The sequence below is a fragment of the Ruditapes philippinarum genome, unplaced genomic scaffold, assembly GCF_026571515.1.
Source record: "Ruditapes philippinarum isolate M1 unplaced genomic scaffold, ASM2657151v2 ctg134_1_1_1_1, whole genome shotgun sequence".
In the NCBI taxonomy this organism is placed as follows: Eukaryota; Metazoa; Mollusca; class Bivalvia; order Venerida; family Veneridae; genus Ruditapes; species Ruditapes philippinarum.
The window spans coordinates 442,376-465,365 of NW_026852258.1; the positions used below are offsets into that span (position 1 = coordinate 442,376).

At 32.8% G+C, this 22,990-nt stretch overlaps 2 protein-coding genes and 1 long non-coding RNA gene across 3 annotated transcripts in view; 1 reads left to right on the top strand and 2 right to left on the bottom strand.

The window, feature by feature from the left end:
• LOC132754480 (TP53-binding protein 1-like) overlaps positions 1-1,497 on the bottom strand; it is a 33,556-nt gene extending 32,059 nt beyond the window's left edge. The window contains exons 1-3 of the mRNA XM_060745119.1: positions 1,385-1,497; positions 1,109-1,178; positions 225-355 (exon numbers count right to left, since the gene is read on the bottom strand). Of these exons, the coding sequence (XP_060601102.1) occupies positions 225-355; positions 1,109-1,178; positions 1,385-1,460 (277 nt within the window). The 5' untranslated portion in view covers positions 1,461-1,497. The remainder of the gene's footprint in view (positions 1-224; positions 356-1,108; positions 1,179-1,384) is intronic.
• An 804-nt stretch (positions 1,498-2,301) lies between these two features.
• LOC132754642 (uncharacterized) lies at positions 2,302-11,327 on the bottom strand. The gene is made up of 3 exons (XR_009629108.1): positions 11,177-11,327; positions 3,666-3,851; positions 2,302-2,360 (listed from the first exon to the last, which is right to left on the bottom strand). It is a non-coding gene; the product is annotated as an uncharacterized LOC132754642 (long non-coding RNA).
• Positions 11,328-11,414: 87 nt separating this feature from the next.
• On the top strand, positions 11,415-17,706 carry LOC132754631 (small ribosomal subunit protein eS6-like). The gene is made up of 5 exons (XM_060745293.1): positions 11,415-11,549; positions 12,982-13,113; positions 13,796-14,006; positions 14,262-14,411; positions 17,430-17,706. Exons 1-5 carry the CDS (start codon positions 11,544-11,546, stop codon positions 17,660-17,662), a joined length of 732 nt encoding a protein of 243 aa, XP_060601276.1. The 5' UTR covers positions 11,415-11,543; the 3' UTR covers positions 17,663-17,706.
• Positions 17,707-22,990: the final 5,284 nt, after the last annotated feature.

Below are 22,990 nucleotides of genomic sequence, written 5' to 3' on the forward strand. Positions count from 1 at the left end.
ATATACTTATAAATTTCCTATTTTGACCGGGGACAACAACAAGAAATGTATACAAAATCAAATCTATTCACTACTTAGCAAGCATGACAAGAAAACTTGCTCGCATTATCAGTTAGTTAATGTTATAAAATCTCTATAAAAAAATAATTTCCTTCAATGTATCAATATTACAAAAATTTCATAACAAAAGCATGTACAAAACTGAGACTGATTTCTGGTCTAACCTGTTTCTGCAAACATATCCTGTGAAGCTGGAAACGAATCAAATCTGTCACCTTTAGCATGGCCTTTTTGTGTCTTGTATACTTCACACTGATCATAACTTCCAAGATTTGAACGATTTCTAGACTGAAAACTGAAATTAGTCAACGGCATTATGACTACTTTAACATGATAGCAAGTAAAAATGTTTCTTTTTTAATACCAAGATCATTAACTATCTTTATCCTGCAAGCATTGTCTAATAGCCTTGCCCTGTCCTGATATTGGTTTCTTTAATTTTTAACTTCACTGATTTCAATATCTGGATGCTAACAATAACTAGCTGATTGTGAATTTGGTTTACAATACTGGCATGGCATTGTCCCAAGCCTTATTGCCATTGGGACAGATATCTCAAAGATCGTTAGTGCAGCACATGACATATGTTATCAATATAACTGTACTTGTTTAGTGTTTTATATATGAACCAGTCACTGTCAGACATCACATTTGACTACTCAATGCTCGAATTTAAAACAAACACCTAGATAGATAGTTCACAAAGATAAATTATCATTATCATATTATGTCAAAATCATAGAGTATGGATAATGGTCAGTGACCTACAATTCATAACTTTGAATACACTTGAGAAGTTTAAAGTGAACACCTTGATTGGTTAATATGATATTAAGTTGCATGCAGAACATTAACTTGGATTATGCAATCACCAGAACTCAAAAATCTTCCAATAATTCAACAACTGCATCTAAGATTTCCTTTAGATCAATCACAGTTCAGATTATTTTGTCAAAAGACTAAATGACAACTTTCACTGGTTTTGCATACAGGAATGACTGTATATTGCCTGAAGGCCATTATCATGTAAACAATCAGAATTTCTTACCTTGACATATTGCCAGGACTACTGCCGTCACTAGAGCTGTGATTTTCACTCTTTCCACCAGTTCTCTCCCCTGGATATAAGGTAATTCAATATTTGTATAGTTCTCTTTATTATAAACAATATTTATAAATTTGATACTAGACATAATTTATGAATATCACTTACTTAAATGTTTATTATTTCCACATTATTTAAGTTAGAATGCATTTTATACACTTTTCAACCATTAAATGAATCCCATTTAAAGTTTTTATATTATTCAACAATGAGCACTACCTGAAAGCTTTTTCTGTATAATAGTTACTTCTTCGTCAGAGTCAGACTCACTGGAAACAAACAAAATATAGAACATTTAAAGGTTTATAACTAATTTACTGTCTGCATGATAGCTAGGAAAACTAGAACTCCCATTGTCCTGGCTAAAAAATAGGAAAGAATTAAGTATGAAGAATTACAATGGACAATCACTTCAAAATTATGCAAAAAAGAGTTATGGGTTTTTAATTTTCACTTTTTTTAAAATGGCAAAAGTACAAAATTTTTAAGTTTTAAATTTAGCATTTACCTAAAACAGTCTGAGGGCCAACAAAATTTCCGTCTGGGTTTTGCCACATATTGTATGGACACCAGAAAAGAAATTTTTTCCCGAAATAAAAAAAAGAAATATGACCACACCCCCTTTCTTTAAGGCAAAAATAAAAAAATGCTTTTTTTTACCCCTTATGTTTTATAGAATGAATAAACAACAATTTTTAAATTTAAAACTATGATCTAATCATTATCAATCAATATTTTATTTTAATACCGATAAATTGACTAATAAAGATACAGATTTAGTCAATTATAATATTATTTCTCTTTATTCCAACCAAACAAATAGTTGTCTTGTAAAAAAACAGTATTAAATATGCCAGTTTGCTGAGATTTTGTCACAATTTTATGAACCTTTATTATAGCACATCTGCTGTGTTGGCATAAAGTAAAAGTTGCCATATACCATGGTAAATACCGCAATATGCTCTTTCCTGCAGTACCAAGCCCCAATACTAATCATCTACTTTCATGTAAATACATGATGTCCACTAAGTACATCTTAACTAGAGAGAATGGAAGAAAGTTTGTTTAGAATGAAGAAACACAATTACTGCCTCTCCCTTTAAAGATTCTTTACAAGACAATTCATCTTTGTCCTACCTTTTTCATGCTCCTCATCAGTACACGTATCACTTGACAATACTGCCTTGTCTGGATTCTGAAACCATACAACAGATTATTATGCAAAGTTCTCTTTAACTACTAATTTATGACTTTAGTCTCCACCATTATTGTAAAGAAAATAGAAAAAATTTGAATGTAGTTCAGTCAAACCTATGTTAAAAACTGCCTCCAAATGAAGATCACCCTTATAATAAAGACTACATTTCAACAAACCGTCATTGATTAAACAGAGCTAAGTTACCTCCATATAAAGATCACTTGACTGTTTTGTTGCTTCAGGTTTTTTTTAATACTATCCAACAAAAGTGCATGGAATATATCTCAAATTAGTACATGAGTAATGACTTTTTATTATGAAATGCACCAGGCTGTTTGAACCACACATCATTCAACCATTTCATTAAGACACTTTCATCAGCCAATCCCTTTTCTTAAATGTACACTACAACATCTCTTGGTAACTGTTTTTTTAAGCATTATGTATAGTTACTGTTTGAACACAATAGCAAGCTCTCCTTTGGTATCATCTGCTAAACAGGATAGCACTGCTATAGAATGAGACTTTTTTGCCACTGATGTCTTCACAGACACTCAACTGGCCCCCTTAAAATCCACAATGGTGATTTGTCGATATTTCCAATATATCGTTGTTTAAACTTGTTTCTCTTTTGTAGATCTATGACAAATTTCTGGAAATAAGTCACCTTAGTATCCACATCTTTTGGCAGTTTTTGTGTGATCTGAGTACATTGCCACAATGTCAGGAGCACACCACAGTTTAGATACCTTGAATTCAGTATGGCAAATTTCTTGGACAGTTGAAGTGCTCTCAAACAAATTTTGGCATTTGTCACTTTCCATTTCCTTTAAGTTCATGACTCCATTGTTTTAATTGAGTTTCTAATTCATCATAAGGTTAAAGAACAGTTAAAGAACAGTTCTCTGCTTTTTAATAGACTTAGATGCCGTATAACATTACTTCTGTGCCTTAAATCTCCGATCTCTAACCGTTTTCTCTGTTACATAGACACCAACTTAAACTTTCTCTCACATGCACATGGACAATTAAAGAGTTTTCTTTTCCAAACTCAATAACAGTCAATTTAATTTGACATCATATGATGCTCTTTTACGTTTAACAAACGTGCCTTCACTTTAATAAAACTATTGGCAGTGAATATAAATGTATTATACTTTATAGTAATAAATGTATTATTGTATATGATGAAAGCAATTAATATTTTTACTGTCAATCAGTTTCTTTAATAGACATCAAATGACTCATTCAGTTGGTAAAAGTCACTGAAAAATAAGTCATAAAATTATATCTGGAACTTACTTGTAAAGCCGGCAGATTTTTGATGATTTTGATCATTTGTTTGTCAGGTTGGGATTCTTGTTGGGATTCCTCTTGGGATGGTAATATTATAAAACTGGACTGTCCTTGGGTGTTCTCTGTGAAATTGGAATCCTCCATCTCATCCATTATCAGCAAGAAATTATTGAAATTCTTCTTAACATTCTTCTGTAAATATCATATAAACATATCAATAAATCATATCTGCTGAGCTAATATGAATCAGTTGGGTTTTTTCCTTCTGTAGAAGGGACCATTTAAGGAAAAATTCTTTAAAATCATGCAGTTTTCCCTAAAAATTTAATTGACAAAGTTTTTTTCCTCCACTTTATAAAAATATCATATTTTTCCCCAAAATTAGCGGAAGGGCCCAGTGCTTCCACAGCCTGTGAAAAAAGCCCTACAAGGGCTGTAAATCACATTAAAATCAATAAAAAAAATATACATGCATGTCTGAGTTTAACATTTGAGAAAAATCCCTAGCTAGATGGCTGCAACCATTTTGAAAATACTGGACTGGTTCTATATTTGAGCTAGAGCTGTCATTGATTAGCATATTGATGTTACATCAATATCGGTTGACACATATCGGCGATACACCGATTTATCAATAAATACTCTTATTTTCATGTATATAATAGAACTTTTTCTTATCTGTTTAAATGATTTTAGTAAAATAAATGTTCTGTTCATGTAAATATGTTGTGTCCTGTCTCTAATGGACCTTTGCATGATTTTTTTCCGACTATATTTTGTCATCACTGCTATGAAATGTGTCCATTATGTAACAACAGCTTAGTGTTAGACATGGCCACTTGCTTTTTGTATGAATTTTTAGTAAATTTTCATAATTTATACACATTTAAATAATAAATAAAAATATTCGATTTTTTAAATGCGTATTGATTATTGATCGACAGAAAAATACCAACGATACATCGATATTGTCTCTATTGATGACAGCTCTGCTCTAGTTTGAGCTATAATTAGATTTCAGGCACTTTTGAAAAAACCATCTAATAAAAGCACTTACACAATTCAGACTGTTGCTAGATTAGAATGATACTTTTGGCAAATGAATGATTTAGAAATTTTTTACATCATTTTTGAAAAAATCATCATGTTAAAATACAAATGTAACATAAAAACAACAACTTTGAATAGACATTAACAAAAATGGAGTAAATGTGTTGCATTACACTAAATACCGTATTCCAGTATATACTGCACAAGGCCCTTAAATGATTAAATGCTTTTTCACCCAACAGAATGAACTTTTAAAGATCTAATTCATCTCTTCACACAGATATTTATATGATAATCAGTGTTCCCACTAGAATTTAAAGTTGAGGGTACATGTACCCCCTAGGTCATATTTTTGGGGGTGCACAGAATATTTAGGGGGTACAAACTATAAAGACAAGCAAGTCAGTTAAACACATACTATTTTTACAGCAGCAGTCATGTAAGATTGTTGCTTTTTGGCGTTGCATGACACATTGTGATCGTCACATTTCTGGTGTCTAACTAATGCTGACCGCTGGAAATTATTAGTCCCAATTGTAAACGCCGATTTCAGACACTTTTTAGTGTTTTTTTTCATATGTCTCGCATGTTAAACAAAACATTTTCCCATTGTCTTTGTAAAATCTAAGCCATGAAAATTCAAACAACCAGGAGTTCTGAAATCGCTTGCAATGTTTCTTTTGGGGGGTTCAACACTATTTTCACTAAGGCCTGGTTTTTGATTTGCGCTAGAGGATTGAGTAAGGGTCGGCGATTTTCGCTGGAATCGCTTTTATGGAACCATTCATTTAAATTGCGTTGCATATTCAATAACTTTTCCGGCGATTTTTTTAATATTTCAGACGGCTTATTTGTATCACCCGGATGTAGACTTGTTACTGCTTTTAATATAGAGCGTCGCGAAGCGACGTTAATAATTATAAACCAGTCCATGAGCTAAAAATAGAACAGCTGGGAAACCCGAGTCATGACCTCAGTTATGACTGATGGGATTAAATTACGGTCTTGTAAACAATTTCAGAGATTTATGAGTAGATTATTGATATGTGCTTCGAATTTGCGGATAATTTTTTGGCAGTTTTACTTCAATTTTTATATGTGCATGCACGCACCTAGCTGTAATTTCATGCGTGATTTTTGTAAATTATGCGTGATTCACGTACATTTGTGCGTGAATGGGAACACTGATAATGAATGAAGAATGTAAACTGGCGAAAAAAAAAGGATAGTTTTCTTCTTTGTGATCATGAGAAAAAAAGTTAAAAATACCTTTAACATATCCATCAGGGCTCCAGATAATTATTTAGGGCAATGAGTAATTACTCATTGATTTTTTTGTGAATGAGTAAAACTTGAAATCTGAAATTTGGCAGGAGTATTTTTACTCCTTAAAATGTATGTAAAAGAGTAAAACATTTATCATGCTTCCAATTTTTTGCATTATCATACTTGTAATACAAGATATGTCAGTCATTTATTTTGCTATTTGGACTCCCTTGGTTTATAATCTTGCATTTCCAAATGGCATACGTTTTATCTGAACCTGAGGAATGTTTCTGTTGCTCATATGTGGCAGCGCTAATAATTTCATTAATTACAACCTTCGCCGATTTTTTTCGGCTGAAAATACGAGTCAATCGTTTTAACTTTTGACAGCGACATTGTACCGGATGTTTATGAAATTGCGTTAATTCCACCACCTTACTATACATACGATAACATCCGATGATAGTCGGAACTACAGGAAGTTACCGTAAGACGTTGCAAAGCATTCATACGAAGTTAATTCCACCACCATACTATACATACGATAACAACCGATAATGGTCGGAACTACAGGAAGTTACCGGTAGACGCTTGCAAAGCGTTCAGACGAAATTAAAAATAAGATAATCACCATGTTGCTCAATGCGTAACCTGAATTTTGTGTGCGTTTTCATACGCTCAAATTTTGTTTTGAATGCATAAATGTGTTATTTCCATGCGTAATTTACGCGTATACGCATCTTATCTGGAGCCCTGTCCATTAACATGAACCAGTACATTACAGATAACGTTAAAACATTAACCTGTGATTAGAGATTAATAAAAAAAATGGCAGAATGAATTTTCGAAACTCTGACGCACTTGTCTCCCTTTGCTTTGCTTCACAGAGCATAGCCAATCAATTCACTGCGAGGAGTTTCGGGATTTCCGGAAATATTCGGAGCATTCTGATGATTGGTTGAGCACCATGATTTTATTTGTATCTGTTTTACGGTACAAAATATCTGCATTTACTTATTTACGAAGAGCAAGAAAGATCTGGTTTTTATGTAGCTCTATGTTTGATACGCGGAAAGTCCGAGCGGGGCCAAAGGCCCCGCGAGGGCTGTAGCGCTCTTAGATAACATGTATGACGCGTATCAATTCAAATGAAATCAAATTAAAAGTAAATGAAAATTTTCAAAAAATATATATCCTATACCTAATGAGCTGTGAAAAAATCCTTAGTTAACAAGGCGCCGCCATTTTGAAATCCTTTGAGCTAAATATAGATATCACAGCGCTTTTAATGAGCGTCTACATCATTCAGACTATTGCTAGCAGACGCATGCTTAATAACACTTCCGAAAGATTGATGTACAAAATCAGAAAATAAACATTCAATTCATTCATAAAAACTGTAGTAACGATGATAAATGTAAAAAGTTACTTTTAAATCCTTTTTGATAAATTAGCACATTAAAAATAAAGTAAAAACAACATATGTGATTAGAGATTAACAGAAAATGGCGGACGGGATTTTCCAAACGCCGATGCATGCGCAGTGGTCCCTCTTCCGATGATAGGTTGAACACCACCAATTTATTCGTTTCTAATTACGGTACAAAATACCTGCATTTACTTATTAATGAATTGCATTATAGATCTTGTTAACATTACACTAAACATGTTATGCTTTAATCATAAATCATAAGAGCTTTCCGCGCCATAGGTAGTAGGGCTGCAACGATACACCAAATGTTCGATTCGATTCGATTTCGATTTTAGACACTTCGATTCGATTTTTTTCGATTCGATACATTTCTGATTACTAATTTATCTTTGGTATATAATTCTGCTTGTCTGTTCCAAAAGTGAGTGGCCTTCAACCTAGTGCTTTGCTTTTCTGTAATATAACTATTATATAAACTTATTTGACTTAACCTTTTCCCTTATAGAAGCGAGAATCGCCGTCTTTTACCATTCCCTGATAGAAGCGAGAATCGACGGCTTTATCGATTACCGCATGTAAGCGAGAATCGCCGACATGCATGATCTCAATGGAAGCGACTTTCGCCGACTTCAATATTTACCTGTCCAAAAATCAACAATTTTCCCGGAAAATAGACCTGTAAATTGTGTTATCGTAAAGATCAACATTTCATGAGGGGATTCCGTGCATAAAATTATGGTGTTACTATTTAAAGTTTTTGTATAATTAGCGACCAACCAGGTGAGGGGTTTTCCTTACGTCACGCAGTTAATGAGTGCGCGGGTCAATGAAATAAATATAGAACGTATCGTAAGACAGGAACAAAAGTGTCTAAAAATAGCATCTAATGAATAAATAGTATTTATATGATCACGGGTCGTTCACGTGCCAGGCATGGTATAATGGATTTGATGTTTGTTTTGGTTTATGATAGCTGACATGTGTATATACACGGATTAATTAACGTCCTGACAAGGGGTATCTCTCTGGCCCCTGCAATAAAATATTTCCGGTAGCAGCGGCGATTTTTTTAAGAAAATGACCGACAAAGAAATGTTTAATAGTTTAAATTCTTTCATGTGCGCTATTGTTTTCATAACAGACACAGCATGGGGCCGTGTATTATACGACATGATAAAATCATATCCCATATATCATCTTTGATGTCGGCAACATGAAAATGCCGAAAAGGCCGTGGAACTCGAGGATGTCTTTCCTTTATCATCATTTGATCTAAATTAGATCTATAAATGATAAAATTTAATTAAATTCATAATTCATGAAGAAAATATATGACCATGACAGCAGAAATTCTGAAATATTTCATTCAACAGTTATATACATGTATTACAGAAATGACAGTTACTATTATGAAATAAAATATAAAAAAAAAACTGATAAAATAAATAAAAAAAAAAAAGTGAGATTTCTTTTTACTGGTATAAAAAAAGGTAAAAAAAGAACTTGTTGTTATTTATTTCACTAAAAATGAATGCTGCATAAACCAAAAAAATTAATAATAAATTAGCCATATTTCCCTAATGAGAGAAAAAATTATACATCATTTTATTGTTTATAACTACTGTAATTATACTGTTATAAAGCCCACAAATATAAAATTTATACCACTGGAAAGATAATTCAAATCTCTACAAATCTTACATTGACATATATATTGTCAAACTTGTAATTAAACCATTTCACATTAGTTAAAACACATAAGTAGCCTAATTTATCTGAAACAATGGAGAAAAAAACACCTAGTATATAGTTTATTACTTTATAACTCATGTAGACATATTTGTATAAACCCAACAAATATGATATTTATACCATTGGAAAGGTATTTCAATTCTCTACAAACTTTTTATTGATACAAAAATTGTCAAAACACAACTTAATACTTTATTTTCCAGTTAAAGTATATAGGTATCTAATTTGACCAATTTTACCTATAATTTATCATACCCTATATGGAGATAGTGTGTGACTCCTTATCAGTAGGATATTGATTATTGATTATCTATCTGGCTACTGTATTATGGGGTGTAAAGCAGTAAATTAAGGGGGCTGTATCAGGGAAAAGGTTAAGAATTGTGTTTATGAGAATAAAAAGCTCTTGTCTATTTGGAAAATAATTTTAATCAGGCAAATAATCATTAATCTCAGTAACATGACTATCACAGATACCTTCTGCTGACTACTGACTAGAAATTTAACAAAGTATGTAAATTGTAAAGTAAATAATAATAAACAAAGTTTCACAAGGTTGTTAGAACTGATATTCAGATATTCTGTTTATAATTCCCATGATATGCAAAATGAATATTCAGATATTCTGTTTATAATTCCCATAATATGTAAAATGAATAATCAATCCTAATGTCAGTGTTGTCACACAATACTTCTTAGTCTAGTAAACAATACAGAAAAAATGAAATTCATGAAATTATCACTTATTTTCACACTTGACTAAAGAAATAATCATCAATCCCAATGTCAAATATGCCTACTTACTGTAGTACTAATCAAACTTATTTCGGGAAGGCCAGGACACGAATAAAGCTTAAAAGACAAGTCCACATCCATGACATCGTGTTTTCGTTTCATATGTTGCATTAAATTAGACGTACTGCTGGACTTTGGATATGACACGTCCATAAAGCATATTTTGCAAGTAGCTTTATCCGTGTCCTGGCCTTTCCGAAACCCAAAGTGTTCCCAAACCTTTGATTTTAATATTTTAGGAGGATTTTTTAATTTTATTTTATCAACATTGATGTTGGTAGCCATTTTGACTTGTTTGCCGAAAATAAAACATTACGCGCCCACTGATTGGATGACCGAGTTTTAACTGGCCAATCGTATTTAATGTGATGAAGCGCGAAGGGAAAGACTAAAACTCTCACTTTTTTTCCATGTTTATTTGTGGGTGAGGAATCGAATCGAAAATGTTACAGTTGGTATCGGATATCGAATCGGCGTTCATAAAACCGGTTTTCGATGCATCGAAAGGTATCGTTGCACCTCTAATACGGGGAAGTCAAAGACCGGGCCCGCGAAGCGGGTCCGGGCTTTGGCTTGCCCGGCTATAGACTACATGTGTATATTTAAAATAAAATCAAATAAAAAGACAATTAAAAAATATATAGAATTCTATACCTATCAATGAAATTTTCTGTGTCAGTTCTAGTCGGGCGCCGCCATTTACAATGTAACTCAATGATAATAGGCGGGGTATTCCGATAACGGAACAAATCTCAACTTTTCGGATAAATAATAATCGTCGAGTGTTCCGAGTGAAAACGGAAGCAGTGCATGTAATACCGAATGACACCTTTTAAACGGAAAGAAAGGATTTTTTAACGACTTCCCCGTCTATAGGCTTTGCCTAATTTCATATTAGGTAGCACCTTATTTCATATTATTAAATGATAAATGCTTTCCGCGCCATTCTCAGGTAGCACCTAATTTCATATTATGATTGTAATTAAATCATAAAGGTTTTTCATGGCATGGTAACATTTATCTTCATATAACTGTAAAACAGCTGACATTAAATACAATATACATAACTCAGCAGTATGTAAAACAACAGAGAGTGATTTCGAAAAAAATAGTTGTTTATAACCTGCACATTATCATGGGTTTTCGCGTTTTATGGATACATTTTCATTCATTCAGGAAGGCAAAGAAATTTTTTTGTTCTGTTAGCAAATGAAACAAACACCTGTAAGCCAATGTAAATGGGAACATCTGCGGTCTAGTTCTATGTTGTCGCTTTCGTTTTAAAACTTAAATCTAGTTCGCAAAAATTCCTTGTTGTGTGTTTTGATCTTTAAGCGCGCGTTTATTAACCCAGATCATTTGTAGTCTCAGCACAAAGTAAAATCCATGCTTTAAAACATTTCAAAGATGCAAAAAGAGCTTTTTACTTGTACCAATATTATTAAAATCTTATTTTTAATTTTTTATTCTTTATTTTCAGTTATTATCATTCTGTGACTGTAAAATAATAAAAAGAATTGAGATTATTTCTTCAACTTCCGGAATCGTTCTTTCTTCCGGTTGAAGCCGAACTGATCGTTTGGATCGGCATGAAGGTACGAAAACAAAGACAAATATATGGGTATCCAGATGTGAAATAGCTAAAATAGAAAGAGCAACGTCCATTCAATACCTTAAATTTCAATACAATCAGTAATTTAAGTTCATTCGTGAAAAATATATGCGGATTCCCTCCGATTTTACTTGATCATGAAGGTGTACTATTTTGGTTTAAGTGTCAAAAGTTTTCATGTCGGGCCTGTTTCACCTTGATTACTTTAATATCTTCAAGCTCATATGCTTTTAATTCTTCTGTATTCAATAACATTGTTGTGAAACGTTTAGTTTTTCATATCCAAGCTTAAGTTAATAGTCCAATGCACAGTATGTGTTGCATCCAATATAATTTTAGACCCAGGCCCAGGGGTCAAAACAAGGGTATATATAATAGGCTGATTTAATATTTTTAGTATAATGTTAAAGTAGGCAAGTCTTATGAATGGGAAAGTCAGATAACAAAAAACTTTGTTCATATTTTTATTTTACATTTTATGTTTTGAAGATGTCATTCAGTATTTGGCCTACCCATGTCCTTACAAGCTAGTCCCAGTTTAGACCTCTTACTGGGCATCCTTTTTACCAGTTCCAAGCCAACTTTGATTTTAAATTTTATCTCTGTCTTGTAGTTCTTTTTAACTTGCTTTTACCTTGTGCCTATAAATTTGCACCTTACATATTTGTTTTTAACAGCTATTCCCAGATAACGTGCCTGCTTAGTGTAATTAATTACAATTTTGAAGCAGTATGATGTAGATAGATAGTATTTCATGCATCGATTCAGTTTTCAATTGGAACTCCGATTATTCTTCAGTCTAAAAGTTGTTGATTCATATGTAATCGGAATACACAGGGGATTATCATTGAGTTACATTAAAAATGATGGTGCCCAATTTGAAATGACACTGAAAAGTAGACTTGGGTTTACTTAGAATTCTATATATATATATTTATTTTAAATATACACATGTAGTCGATAGCCGGGCAAGCCAAAGCTTGGGCCTCCTTTCATTAAATGTTTTTTCAAAAGCGTTCTGAAATCAATTATAGCTCAGTTATAGAACCATTGCAATATTTTCTAAAAGGTGGCGCCCAGTTGAGGACTTTTCTCAAACATGTTACACTTAGACATATTTTTTTTATTGATTTTAATGTGATGTCAGTGTAACATAAACAATTCATCAATTGGCATCTGCCTCCAGTCATATTTAAGTTTGCAGTCATTAATTCTGTTTAAACATGTATAATGAGAGAGGTAGATGCTGGATTTCATTTTGTCAAAGTTATCAACATATTTTGGAGTACTTGTTTATCATGACAACCTGCAGTTGTAAGACAAGTTGCATAATTCTTAAAGCTGTATTTTTTGGAGTTATGTCTTTTTAATTCTGAAGTGATCATAATTATATTGTTTTTATTTTCTTCTTATAGCTGAACATATCTTACCCAGCCACTGGCTGTCAGAAGTTAATTGAAGTAGATGATGAGAAAAGAATAAGACCCCTGTATGAGAAGAGAATTGCCACAGAAATCTCTGCCGACTGTCTTGGAGATGAGTGGAAGGTAAAATATTCATAATGGAATGATTAACAGGTCTAGTAGATTGCCAGATTAATGTATGATGCATGAATTGATACATGCTACACAAAGTGGTGTATTTAATCATACAATGATCAGTGTGTTTAAATATTTTGATGAATCTGTAAATTTTTGTTTGTTGAAATGTTTAGAAAAGATCATCTTTTGGCACCGGCACCTGCAACATTGGTAATAGTCTGTTTTATCAACAAAGAATAAACATGAACTCCAAGAAATTTTGTTTTTATCCACTGAAAATTTGTAAATTTCTGATATAAATTCATTTTAATATTTCAGTTTAAGTTATTATTCTGATTAGGTTACTCAGGTATACTTAGATTTAAATTTTATCTTGACATTAATCACTTTCAAATGATGATTGTTTCTTAAGATACTTGTTATGGCAAACAAATTTTACTGGCCCGTTGGACCACCAACATAGCAATAATCACAGGACCAGCGCTTGATTTAAAGTGGCCTTGGGCAGTGGACTGGCGCAAATTTCTAAGTTTGATGGACATGAAAGACTGCTTTATTTTAAATTAAGATTTTGAAAGTTCTTAGTGTTTGTTACAAAAAGAAGCATGTCTGCTTCAATTTTAAAATATTTTATTTATTATATTTTTAAATGAAAAGTATTGTTTTTAGGTATATGTTAATTTTGTAGGGCTATGTTCTACGTATAACTGGTGGCAATGACAAGCAGGGTTTCCCAATGAAACAGGGAGTTCTGACTAATGGCAGAGTCAAGTTGCTTATGAGCAAAGGTCACTCCTGCTACAGACCCCGCAGGAAGGGAGAGAGGAAGAGGAAGTCTGTTCGAGGCTGCATTGTAGACAGTAACCTCAGTGTGCTTGCTCTCACTATTGTAAAGAAAGGTAGGAGGTGTAGTTTTGTTGTTGTATTCTAAATCATTACCCTACAGTCAGTAATTATTTAACTTAAATACTAATCAGCTTGAACAGTAAAGGTATACTATTGGAAGGAATGACGCTAGAATTTCAGTTTGTTTGCAGTGATAAATTATTGTTGATTTTATTTATAATCATACTATTTGCTATGATATATGTTCAACAATAAATGTTAACAGCAATGTAATTGCTAGTAACTAAACTTGTTTAACATATTTTCAGGAGAACAAGAGATTCCAGGCCTCACAGACAAGACTGTTCCCCGTCGTCTTGGACCCAAGAGAGCAAGCAAGATCCGACGCCTGTTTAATCTAAACAAAGAAGACGATGTTAGACAATATGTTGTCAGGCGACCACTTCCAGCTACTGACAGTATGTGTTTACCAGTTTGTTTCAATATTTTAATCTAAAGCAGTTTTTGCTTGAAGAGTGTTGTTATATAATAAGATTTAAATACATGAGAAAATTTTAAGCTTAATCAGAATTACATGTAAGTATTTCTATCCCAAAACTTACAGAGCAAGAAATTACTGTATATTTTGACAAGTTTTAGGTATTTTCTGTGGATAGTAAGTGCCATTAACTAGTTTAAATGTTAAATCGCCTAATTCAAATACTTGACATGAGAAAAAACTTTCAAGGGTATAAATCTTTATCTTGAGAAATATTTTTTGAAATTCATTAGTCTGTTATTACACATGAAAATTGTATGTAAACAGTAAAATGTTACAGCACCTAATATGCAGCCCCTCTCTTATTTATTGTTATGTTTATATGAATAGAAAAAGTGGTTAATATGAATAGCCTGAAGTATAGACATTAGGACTTGAATTTACTCTATTTTATATCCTCAAATTTGTGCAAGTTCAAGGAATTTTAGCTCACTCAGTGATTTTTTTTTTCCAATTTTCAAAACAACCTGTGGCTTTCTGAAGGGGGAAATATAGCGCGATAAAATAGAAAAGGGGAAATCAAATTCCAACAATTGAGAATGAAATTTACCCACACAACTTTCAATTTCAATTAAATTTAACATGCATGGTACATAGCAGAGGCTACAGGGAAAGCTTTCTGTCTTCTAGCTGATATAGTTAGTCATATGCTGATAAGTCATGGTTCTGGTGAAGAAGTGCACAGGGCATTTCAGGGGAAAAATTGGCTTTTTTAGGGGAAAATATAACTATTTTGAGCTAGGGGAAACAGCCTTTATTCGGCTGTAAAATACAGGGGAAAAAATCACTGTCACTAGAACTAATCATATCATCCAAGCATATAACTTATGTCCTATCTCAGCACATGAAACATTTTGCAAGTTTAGCAAAAATAAGTACTGTTGGCAATTTCCACTGGCATTTTATAAGTCTGCTCATGTTGAAATCAAGCTCTCGGACAGTTATTGTCCGTATTGCAAAGTTTGTTCCACAGGTTGTACAGACAAGTTGAATTTTTATAAGGACATGTCAAGAAATGCTTCACATAAATTAGACAAGCAAGTCAAGATGATGTTGTGGCAATCCTGGTTAATACCTGAGCAAGACAATTTGTTTTGATGTTTCATGGGCAAAAGCCTATATGATGTAGGAAAAAATCCAAATTAGGGGGAAAAAAACAAATACTAAGCTTGCAAATTAGTATATATATTGAATTTTTAACACAGGTTATAGAAATCTTTTTAGCTCACCTGAGCTTGCTCAGGGTGAGCTTTTAGGATCGGTGAATGTCCGTCGTCCGTCGTCCGTCCGGCCGTCCACAATTACTTGTGAACACTCTAGCGGTCGCATTTTTGCCTCAATCATCATCAAACTTGGTCAGGATGCTTATCTAGTTGAAAGCTCGGATGAGTTCGAACATGGGTCATCTCGGATGAAAAACTAGGTCACAAGAGCTAAAAATAGATAAACCTTGTGAACACTCTAGAGGTCACATTTTTGACCCAATCATCATCAAACTTGGTCAGGATGTTTGTCTAGGTGATAGCTTGGATGAGTTCGAACATGGGTCATCTCGGATGAAAAAGTAGGTCACAGGAGCTATAAATAGAAAAACCTTGTGAACACTCTAGTGGTCACATTTTTGAACCAATCATCATCAAACTTGGTCAGAATGCTTGTCTAGTCAATTGCTTGGATGAGTTCGAACATGGGTCATCTCTGATGAAAAACTAGGTCACAGGAGCTAAAAATAGAAAAACCTTGTGAACACTCTAGTGGTCACATTTTTGACCCAATCATCATCAAACTTTGTCAGGATGCTTGTTTAGATAATAGCTCGGATGAGTTCGAATATGGGTCATCTCGGATGAAAAACTAGGTCACCGGAGCTATAAATAGAAAAAACCTTGTGAACACTCTAGTGGTCACATTTTTTGCATCAATCATCATCAAACTTGGTCAGGATGCTTATCTAGTTGATAGCTTGGATGAGTTCGAACATGGGTCATCTCGGATGAAAAAGTAGGTCACCAGAGCTAAAAATAGAAAAACCTTGTTAACACTTTAGCGGTCACATTTTTGCATCAATCATCATCAAACTTGATCAAGATGCTTGTCTAGGTGATAGCTCGGATGAGTTCGAACATGGGTCATCTCGGATGAAAAAACTAGGTCACAGGAGCTAAAAAATAGAAAAACCTTGTTAACACTCTAGTGGTTTCACAATTTTGACTCAATTGTCATCAAACTTGGTCAGGAAACTTGTCTAGGTCATTGCTGGGAATAAATCGAACATGGGACATTTCGGATGAAAAACTAGGTCACAGGAGCTAAAAATAGAAAAAAATCTTGTTAACACTCTAGTGGCTACTGTTGTGATCCAAATATTCTGTTAATTGGTCTGAAAGTTTGTTTTGATGATTTCTAAGTCAAGATCGAACATGGGTCATCTTGGATGAAAAACTAGGTCACACCGCCCAAATATGGAAAAACCTTGTTAACATTCTAGTGGTCACATTTTCGACTCAATTATCATCAAAACTTGGTCAGGATGTTTGTCTAGGTAATTGCTTGGATGAGTTCGAAATCGCATGTGAAACTAGGTCACCGGAGCTAAAAATAGAAAAATCTTGTTAACACTCTAGTTGCTACTGTTTTGATCCAAGTATCCTGGAAATTGGTCTGAAAGTTTGTTTTGATGATTTCTAGGTCAAGTTTGAATATGTGTCACCTGGGTAAAAAACTAGGTCGCACTGCTCAAATATGGATAATCCTTGTTAACACTGTAGTGGTCACATTTTTGACTCACCTGTCATGAGACTTGGTCAGAATGCTTGTCTAGGTAATTGTTTGGATGAGTTTGATAATTCAGGTGAGCGATCTAGGGCCATCATGGCCCTCTTGTTTATAAACCACTTCTTTGTTGATAACCATGAAATATATTCTTATATAATTTCAGAACTGAAGGCAAGAAGTAAGGCTCCTAAGATTCAGAGGCTTGTGACACCAGTTGTTTTACAAAGAAAACGTCACCGTATGGCATTGAAGAGGAGACGCTCCACCAAGAAACGTGAAGATGCAGCAGAATATGCTAAACTGCTTGCTTTGAGACTTAAAGAAGCTAAGGAGAGAAAAAGAAGCCGATCTAACAGTAGGACTGCTTCAACGTCAAAATCTGAAACAAAAGCTTAAGTTATGCCCTGTTAAAATACCGGAAAATAAAGAGAAAAATCTTATCTACTTTCTCTTATTATTTAAACCGCTAGTGTTTTGTTTGCAGATTATTACCAAACTGGGCAGTGATATAATTTATTGCTTGTAGCTGTACATTTACTTGGAGCTTAATAGTAATAGCCGTTTCTGAATAATGTTTTATGATGATTTCTGTTGCTCAGAGTGTTGTTGTTATTGGACTGTATAGATTCATCTTGGTTTGTTACTTTAAGTGTTCTTAGTTTCAGATGTCCTCCATACATTTCACATCTTTGGGACTATTTCACCTGAAAAAAAATGTTCCATAGATATATCTGGCCAAGTGGTTGGGGTCACCAGTCTGTCAATTCAAGCCTTTGATAATACTTTATTGATAAAACTGATTTTGATCTCATGCCATTTGGCCTACACGACTTCAAAATAAACCACTTGCTAGCAAAACTGGTAGAGGACGTATCCAATTGAAGCTCATATACCAGGCTGGAGGAATGAAGACCATTATTGAATTTATGCACTTGTAATCCTTTAAGCTACCATAATAGACTGATACTGGTAAAATAGTTACAACCTTCAAACGAACCAAAGTCAGGATCTGTAAGTGTAAAGTTTGTAGATGATAATACAATTTAGTCTAAACGAGAATTATTGAAAATAAACTTACCCATGCCCAGCTGAACTCGCTCTGAGTTTAGTACAGTGCAATTTTAAGGGATTTCAATATTAAAATACAAAAATTGAGTTACCATTAGCATAGAGCCTAGACTGCAGAAGGTGTAGATTTGCCTGGGTCTATTAGCAGGTTAGTTGGTAAATATTTTAATCTGAAAAGGAAATTAAACAAACTGCATTAAGAGATGAAATCTTGTTATTCAAACGTCCATTAGCTGAGTAAAACACTGCCAATTTTGATAGCAAATGTTTTAAACGGGGTTAGGTAGTTACTGGTACATGTACAATGTGTCTTGAAAAACAGCTTGTCAACAGATTGTATCAGCTCATTTTATAAACATCTGGTCTTTAAGTAGGTGAAACATGCAATGTCGAATAAGTTCAGACCTTACTGTATTTTTTAGAAAAAATATGTCTGATTGTAATCAGATTTTTGAAATATGGTGGTCTAATAGTAATGACTTTCAAACAGGTGTTACATCCTGGTATTGATCTCATTTGATCCATAGATAAAATTTAATGGGGCATGTATAATAAAAATGATCACACTTGCGTTGGTAATGTTTTATAATGGACTTGCCCACTTTGAAAAGTTGTTATCCAGAACTCCGCAAATGTGGGTTTTTCCAAGCTAATACCCTCCGGTACAAACAAACTTTTACTGGAACCTTCATGGTGCACTGCCATTCATAATAGGTAATTCAGCCTGTTGTGCTTATTTTAGAAGCTGTAAAAGTTTGTTTGTTCCCCAGAATTAACTGGGAAAAACCCAAAATATTCTTAATTCCGGAGTAAGTCTATATAAAACAGTCCTATATCTGTATAAGGAATTTAAGTTTAAACAAGCTATCAATCAAAGTGGCAGTATATCAACAAGTCGACTTCCTATAATTGCTAAAAATGTATACAGGCTCCTAAGAAATGTGCATGAGCTTGTAATTGCAAGATGCGGTACACATTGAATTAAGCTAGTACAGTGTGTTTATAAACTGTGATAGCTGAGTCTAGTCTAGGTGTAGATAATTGGTGACATAAGTATGTATGTTATACGCATATTCAAAGGATAAAATAGAAACATCGAAAGGTCAGAATGATCTTAATTATAACTATCTTACAAGTTAATTTTTATCAGCTTCATTATACCCAAGTCAGATCAGAATGTCTTGACAAATAATCTTGTAAAAAAAAAATTTAGTTTACAGAAATAATATTAAATTATGTATGCTGACCAGTGCTTTATTTTGATAATTATAGCCAACTTGTTGAATGACTGAATGTTGTTAAAAGTGTTTTCAAAGTTAGTCCTCTTGCAAATTTATAAATTTAATGCGGTCACCTTCAGATATTGACATAACTGAAAAATTTGTCTTGAGCATATCAACTAAATAATGGAGATAACTCTAGCTAAACTTCTTGAAATGGTGTGACACAGTTGCCTCCCATATTCTATACAGTTAGCTAGGATAATAATACTATGCTTTCTAATCTTACTATTTTATTATGCTACTCCCTTATGGAAAAGAATGATTTAATCATGTTAAGAAGCTGCACACTAAAAATCAAATGGGATGCACATTTAGAATTCATTGAAAAATGTATCTTGATAAGTAAAATATATTCTGCATTAGTGCATTAAGCAACTATAAGCCTACATTTTTTCATTATCTAATCTTATAAAATGTTGATATCATAATATACAGCATTTGTATACTATTTGTTCACAAGTATATAATATATAAACATGTACAATATGCACTGCATTATAATGAAAACATTTAATATATATCAAGCTCTATAGATTGGAAACATATTTCTTCTATTCATAGCTTCAATTAAGAATTTAGGAACATGCACTTAATGATAATTGACAGCATATTTACATCAGACATGTGCCCTAATTCAGGTTTTCTATCTATACATTTGATAACAGATTTTCTAGTAAATTATTACATTCAAAGCAGTGGGAAGTCGCCATTTGACTTATACTATCATCGTGCATCATAAAACCAAACAACCAAAAAAAAAATCTATGGATGTTTTACTGAAATTATTGTAATCCTACAAGAAATTAACTTTCAACATGCATTTTCCAATAAATTTTAATTGTGTTTATTACACTTGTTCTTAGTATGATGCTTCATAAACTTGATACAATCATTCTTTTTAATCAGAAAGTAAGATAAATGAAATACAAATGACATAATATGCACATCTATTTATAAGTTGATTCCACAATCCTAAAATGTTACAATGACATCTACGGTATGTTGAGTGGAAATATTGCCCAACCCATGATATCACCAATTATTGCTAATAATTCATTTATACACACCCATAAAATATCTAATTGTCCTGTTTTGTTTCATATGAATTTTGTTATAACATTTAAGAACGGAAATAGAGGTACTGTTACAGGCACAACACATGAATTATTCATTTTAATATATGTTTTAATACCAACATCAGTATAATATTGTACTTGAGAAATAATTGTATCTTACTAACTCTAGGGCTTGGCTGCCTGATTCAAACATTATAATTATTGGCCAGTTTGAGAAAAGTCTAAATGCTCATTTAAATTTACACCCAAACAGGAAACAAAGTAGTGTAACCTATTCTAAATTGAAAGTGACCACTGTTTTTACCCTTTTTTCTAAAATGGACAACCTTTAGTTTTCCTTATATGATTGACTTTTGAGGGGAAAAAATTAAGCTTTTTCTACACTCCTTTAGTTTTCCTTGTAAGTTTAACATTTAAAAAGCAAAACAAAAAAAAGATTTTGAAATATTGCCTAAGTCCTGGTGTCATTGACATTGCCATCTGTAAACTTAAATATTGGTTATATTTTTGCAAGTGCACCATACCAAACTTTACCTTAAACTCATAGATGAATGTAGGTCTGCTTGATTTTTAACTGGCAGCTACTTTTTAGAATTTACTTGATTTATGCTATAATTGGCTATAACTGTTATTTATGAAGAAAATGTCCTCTGGACAAGACGGGACAGATGTTGACTAAGGAAATACATGTACCTTGATATACAGATTAAATTATTTGCAATGGCCATAACCTTGTGATTCATGAACTCTTCTCCAAAACTACAAAGGATAGAGTTTAGATATTTTACATGAAATAGTCTTCTTGACCTCTAACAAAGTTTTACAAATAAAACCTTGGGGTCAAATAAGCCCCACTCCCTGTGACCTACATTTTTTGTTTTAAAAGTTACAGCTATAGATTTTTGACTAGATAAAAAATGAATTTTTAACTAGATTTTTATTTTGACCCAGTGACATACATTTTGTTAACAAAGCTTTTCAGATGCATAAATGAACTTTGACTTAGATATTTATTTTGATCCAGTGCCTCCTTTTTACATAAACCTAAAGCTATGGATTAAATGCACAGTTTCAGATGCAGATTTGAACTTTGATATCAGTTGACCTTGATATTGACCCAGCAATGTACTTTTTCACAGGGACAAGACCCCTTGGTTGAGGATCAAGGCTATAATTTGTTTAATCAACATGTAATGTTTATATTATCAACATGTGATGTTATATGATTACTATGTAATGTTATATGATCAACATGTTTATATTCTCTAATTGAGTTCTCTATATAGCAGCTCATGCATTATCTCCTCTTACAAAATGTCACTTCTGAATAATTCCCTATTGAATGCAAATCATTATGTTTTCATGATCCTGTTTTAGAGTGTTGGTGATAAGTACATAATTTCTATAAGCAGTAGTTACCTAGCTTAGTTTGAAATCTCTATAAATAATATTGTAATAATGTGATATTTCTCTTAATTATGGTAAAATGTATCATTTTCTCGAATTTTTTTAATTGAGCCGTAAGAGTACAGATTTTATATGTTAAAAGTACACATAGTTACATGTATCATCATCATCACAGTACATAAATATGTGTATATGTGTATATTTAATGACATGTGAAATAAAGAATGAAAACATTATAATCACGGTCTAGCTCTTGTTAAGACAGTCTAGAAAATTAAAGTTCAGTTCTGTCTAGTGTTAAGCTGACATGTGGAAATTGCTAACAGGGAGCTGTCGAATTTTGTCATTATTATTTAGACTCTTAACATTTTTGAGCTCACAAAATTGGCGGAAAGTTAATGAGATTTAATCAGATTGTTTTTCTCTTAATAGCTCTGAAAAATACAAAAGTCTAAGGAGACATTCAAAAGATTACGAGCTTGACCTAATCTTAAAGGAACTTGGTGAGATGTTAAATACAACTTAAGGCAAGATCGAGTTGGAGTTGGTCTAAATTGTTGATGCTTCACAAACGATATAGAATATGTACCCGTTAGATATAGAATATGTAGATATAGAATAATGTAGCAGTTGCAGGCAATATACGTGACTTAACGATTTAAACAAAACACAGACAATTTAGAGAAAGGTGTGAATAAGGCTCTTTACAGCTGCATTATATTACAGTAGTTAAATATGAAATTACCCTAGGATTTAAATGTTTATGAAAATTTGAAATAATTATAGGTAATTTTATCATTGTGCACCTATTAGCCACCTTTTACATTGAATGAAATTATGCACTTTTACTCATAGAGGCAACTGTATATAAATGCAATGATTTTCTCCGC

What these genes read in the sequence shown, in the direction of transcription:
- LOC132754631 (XM_060745293.1), top strand. An exon ending in GTCTTGGAGATGAGTGGAAG is followed by an intron (nt 13,114 to 13,795) that starts GTAAAATATTCA and finishes TTAATTTTGTAG; the next exon opens with GGCTATGTTCTACGTATAAC. An exon ending in ACCACTTCCAGCTACTGACA is followed by an intron (nt 14,412 to 17,429) that starts GTATGTGTTTAC and finishes ATATAATTTCAG; the next exon opens with AACTGAAGGCAAGAAGTAAG.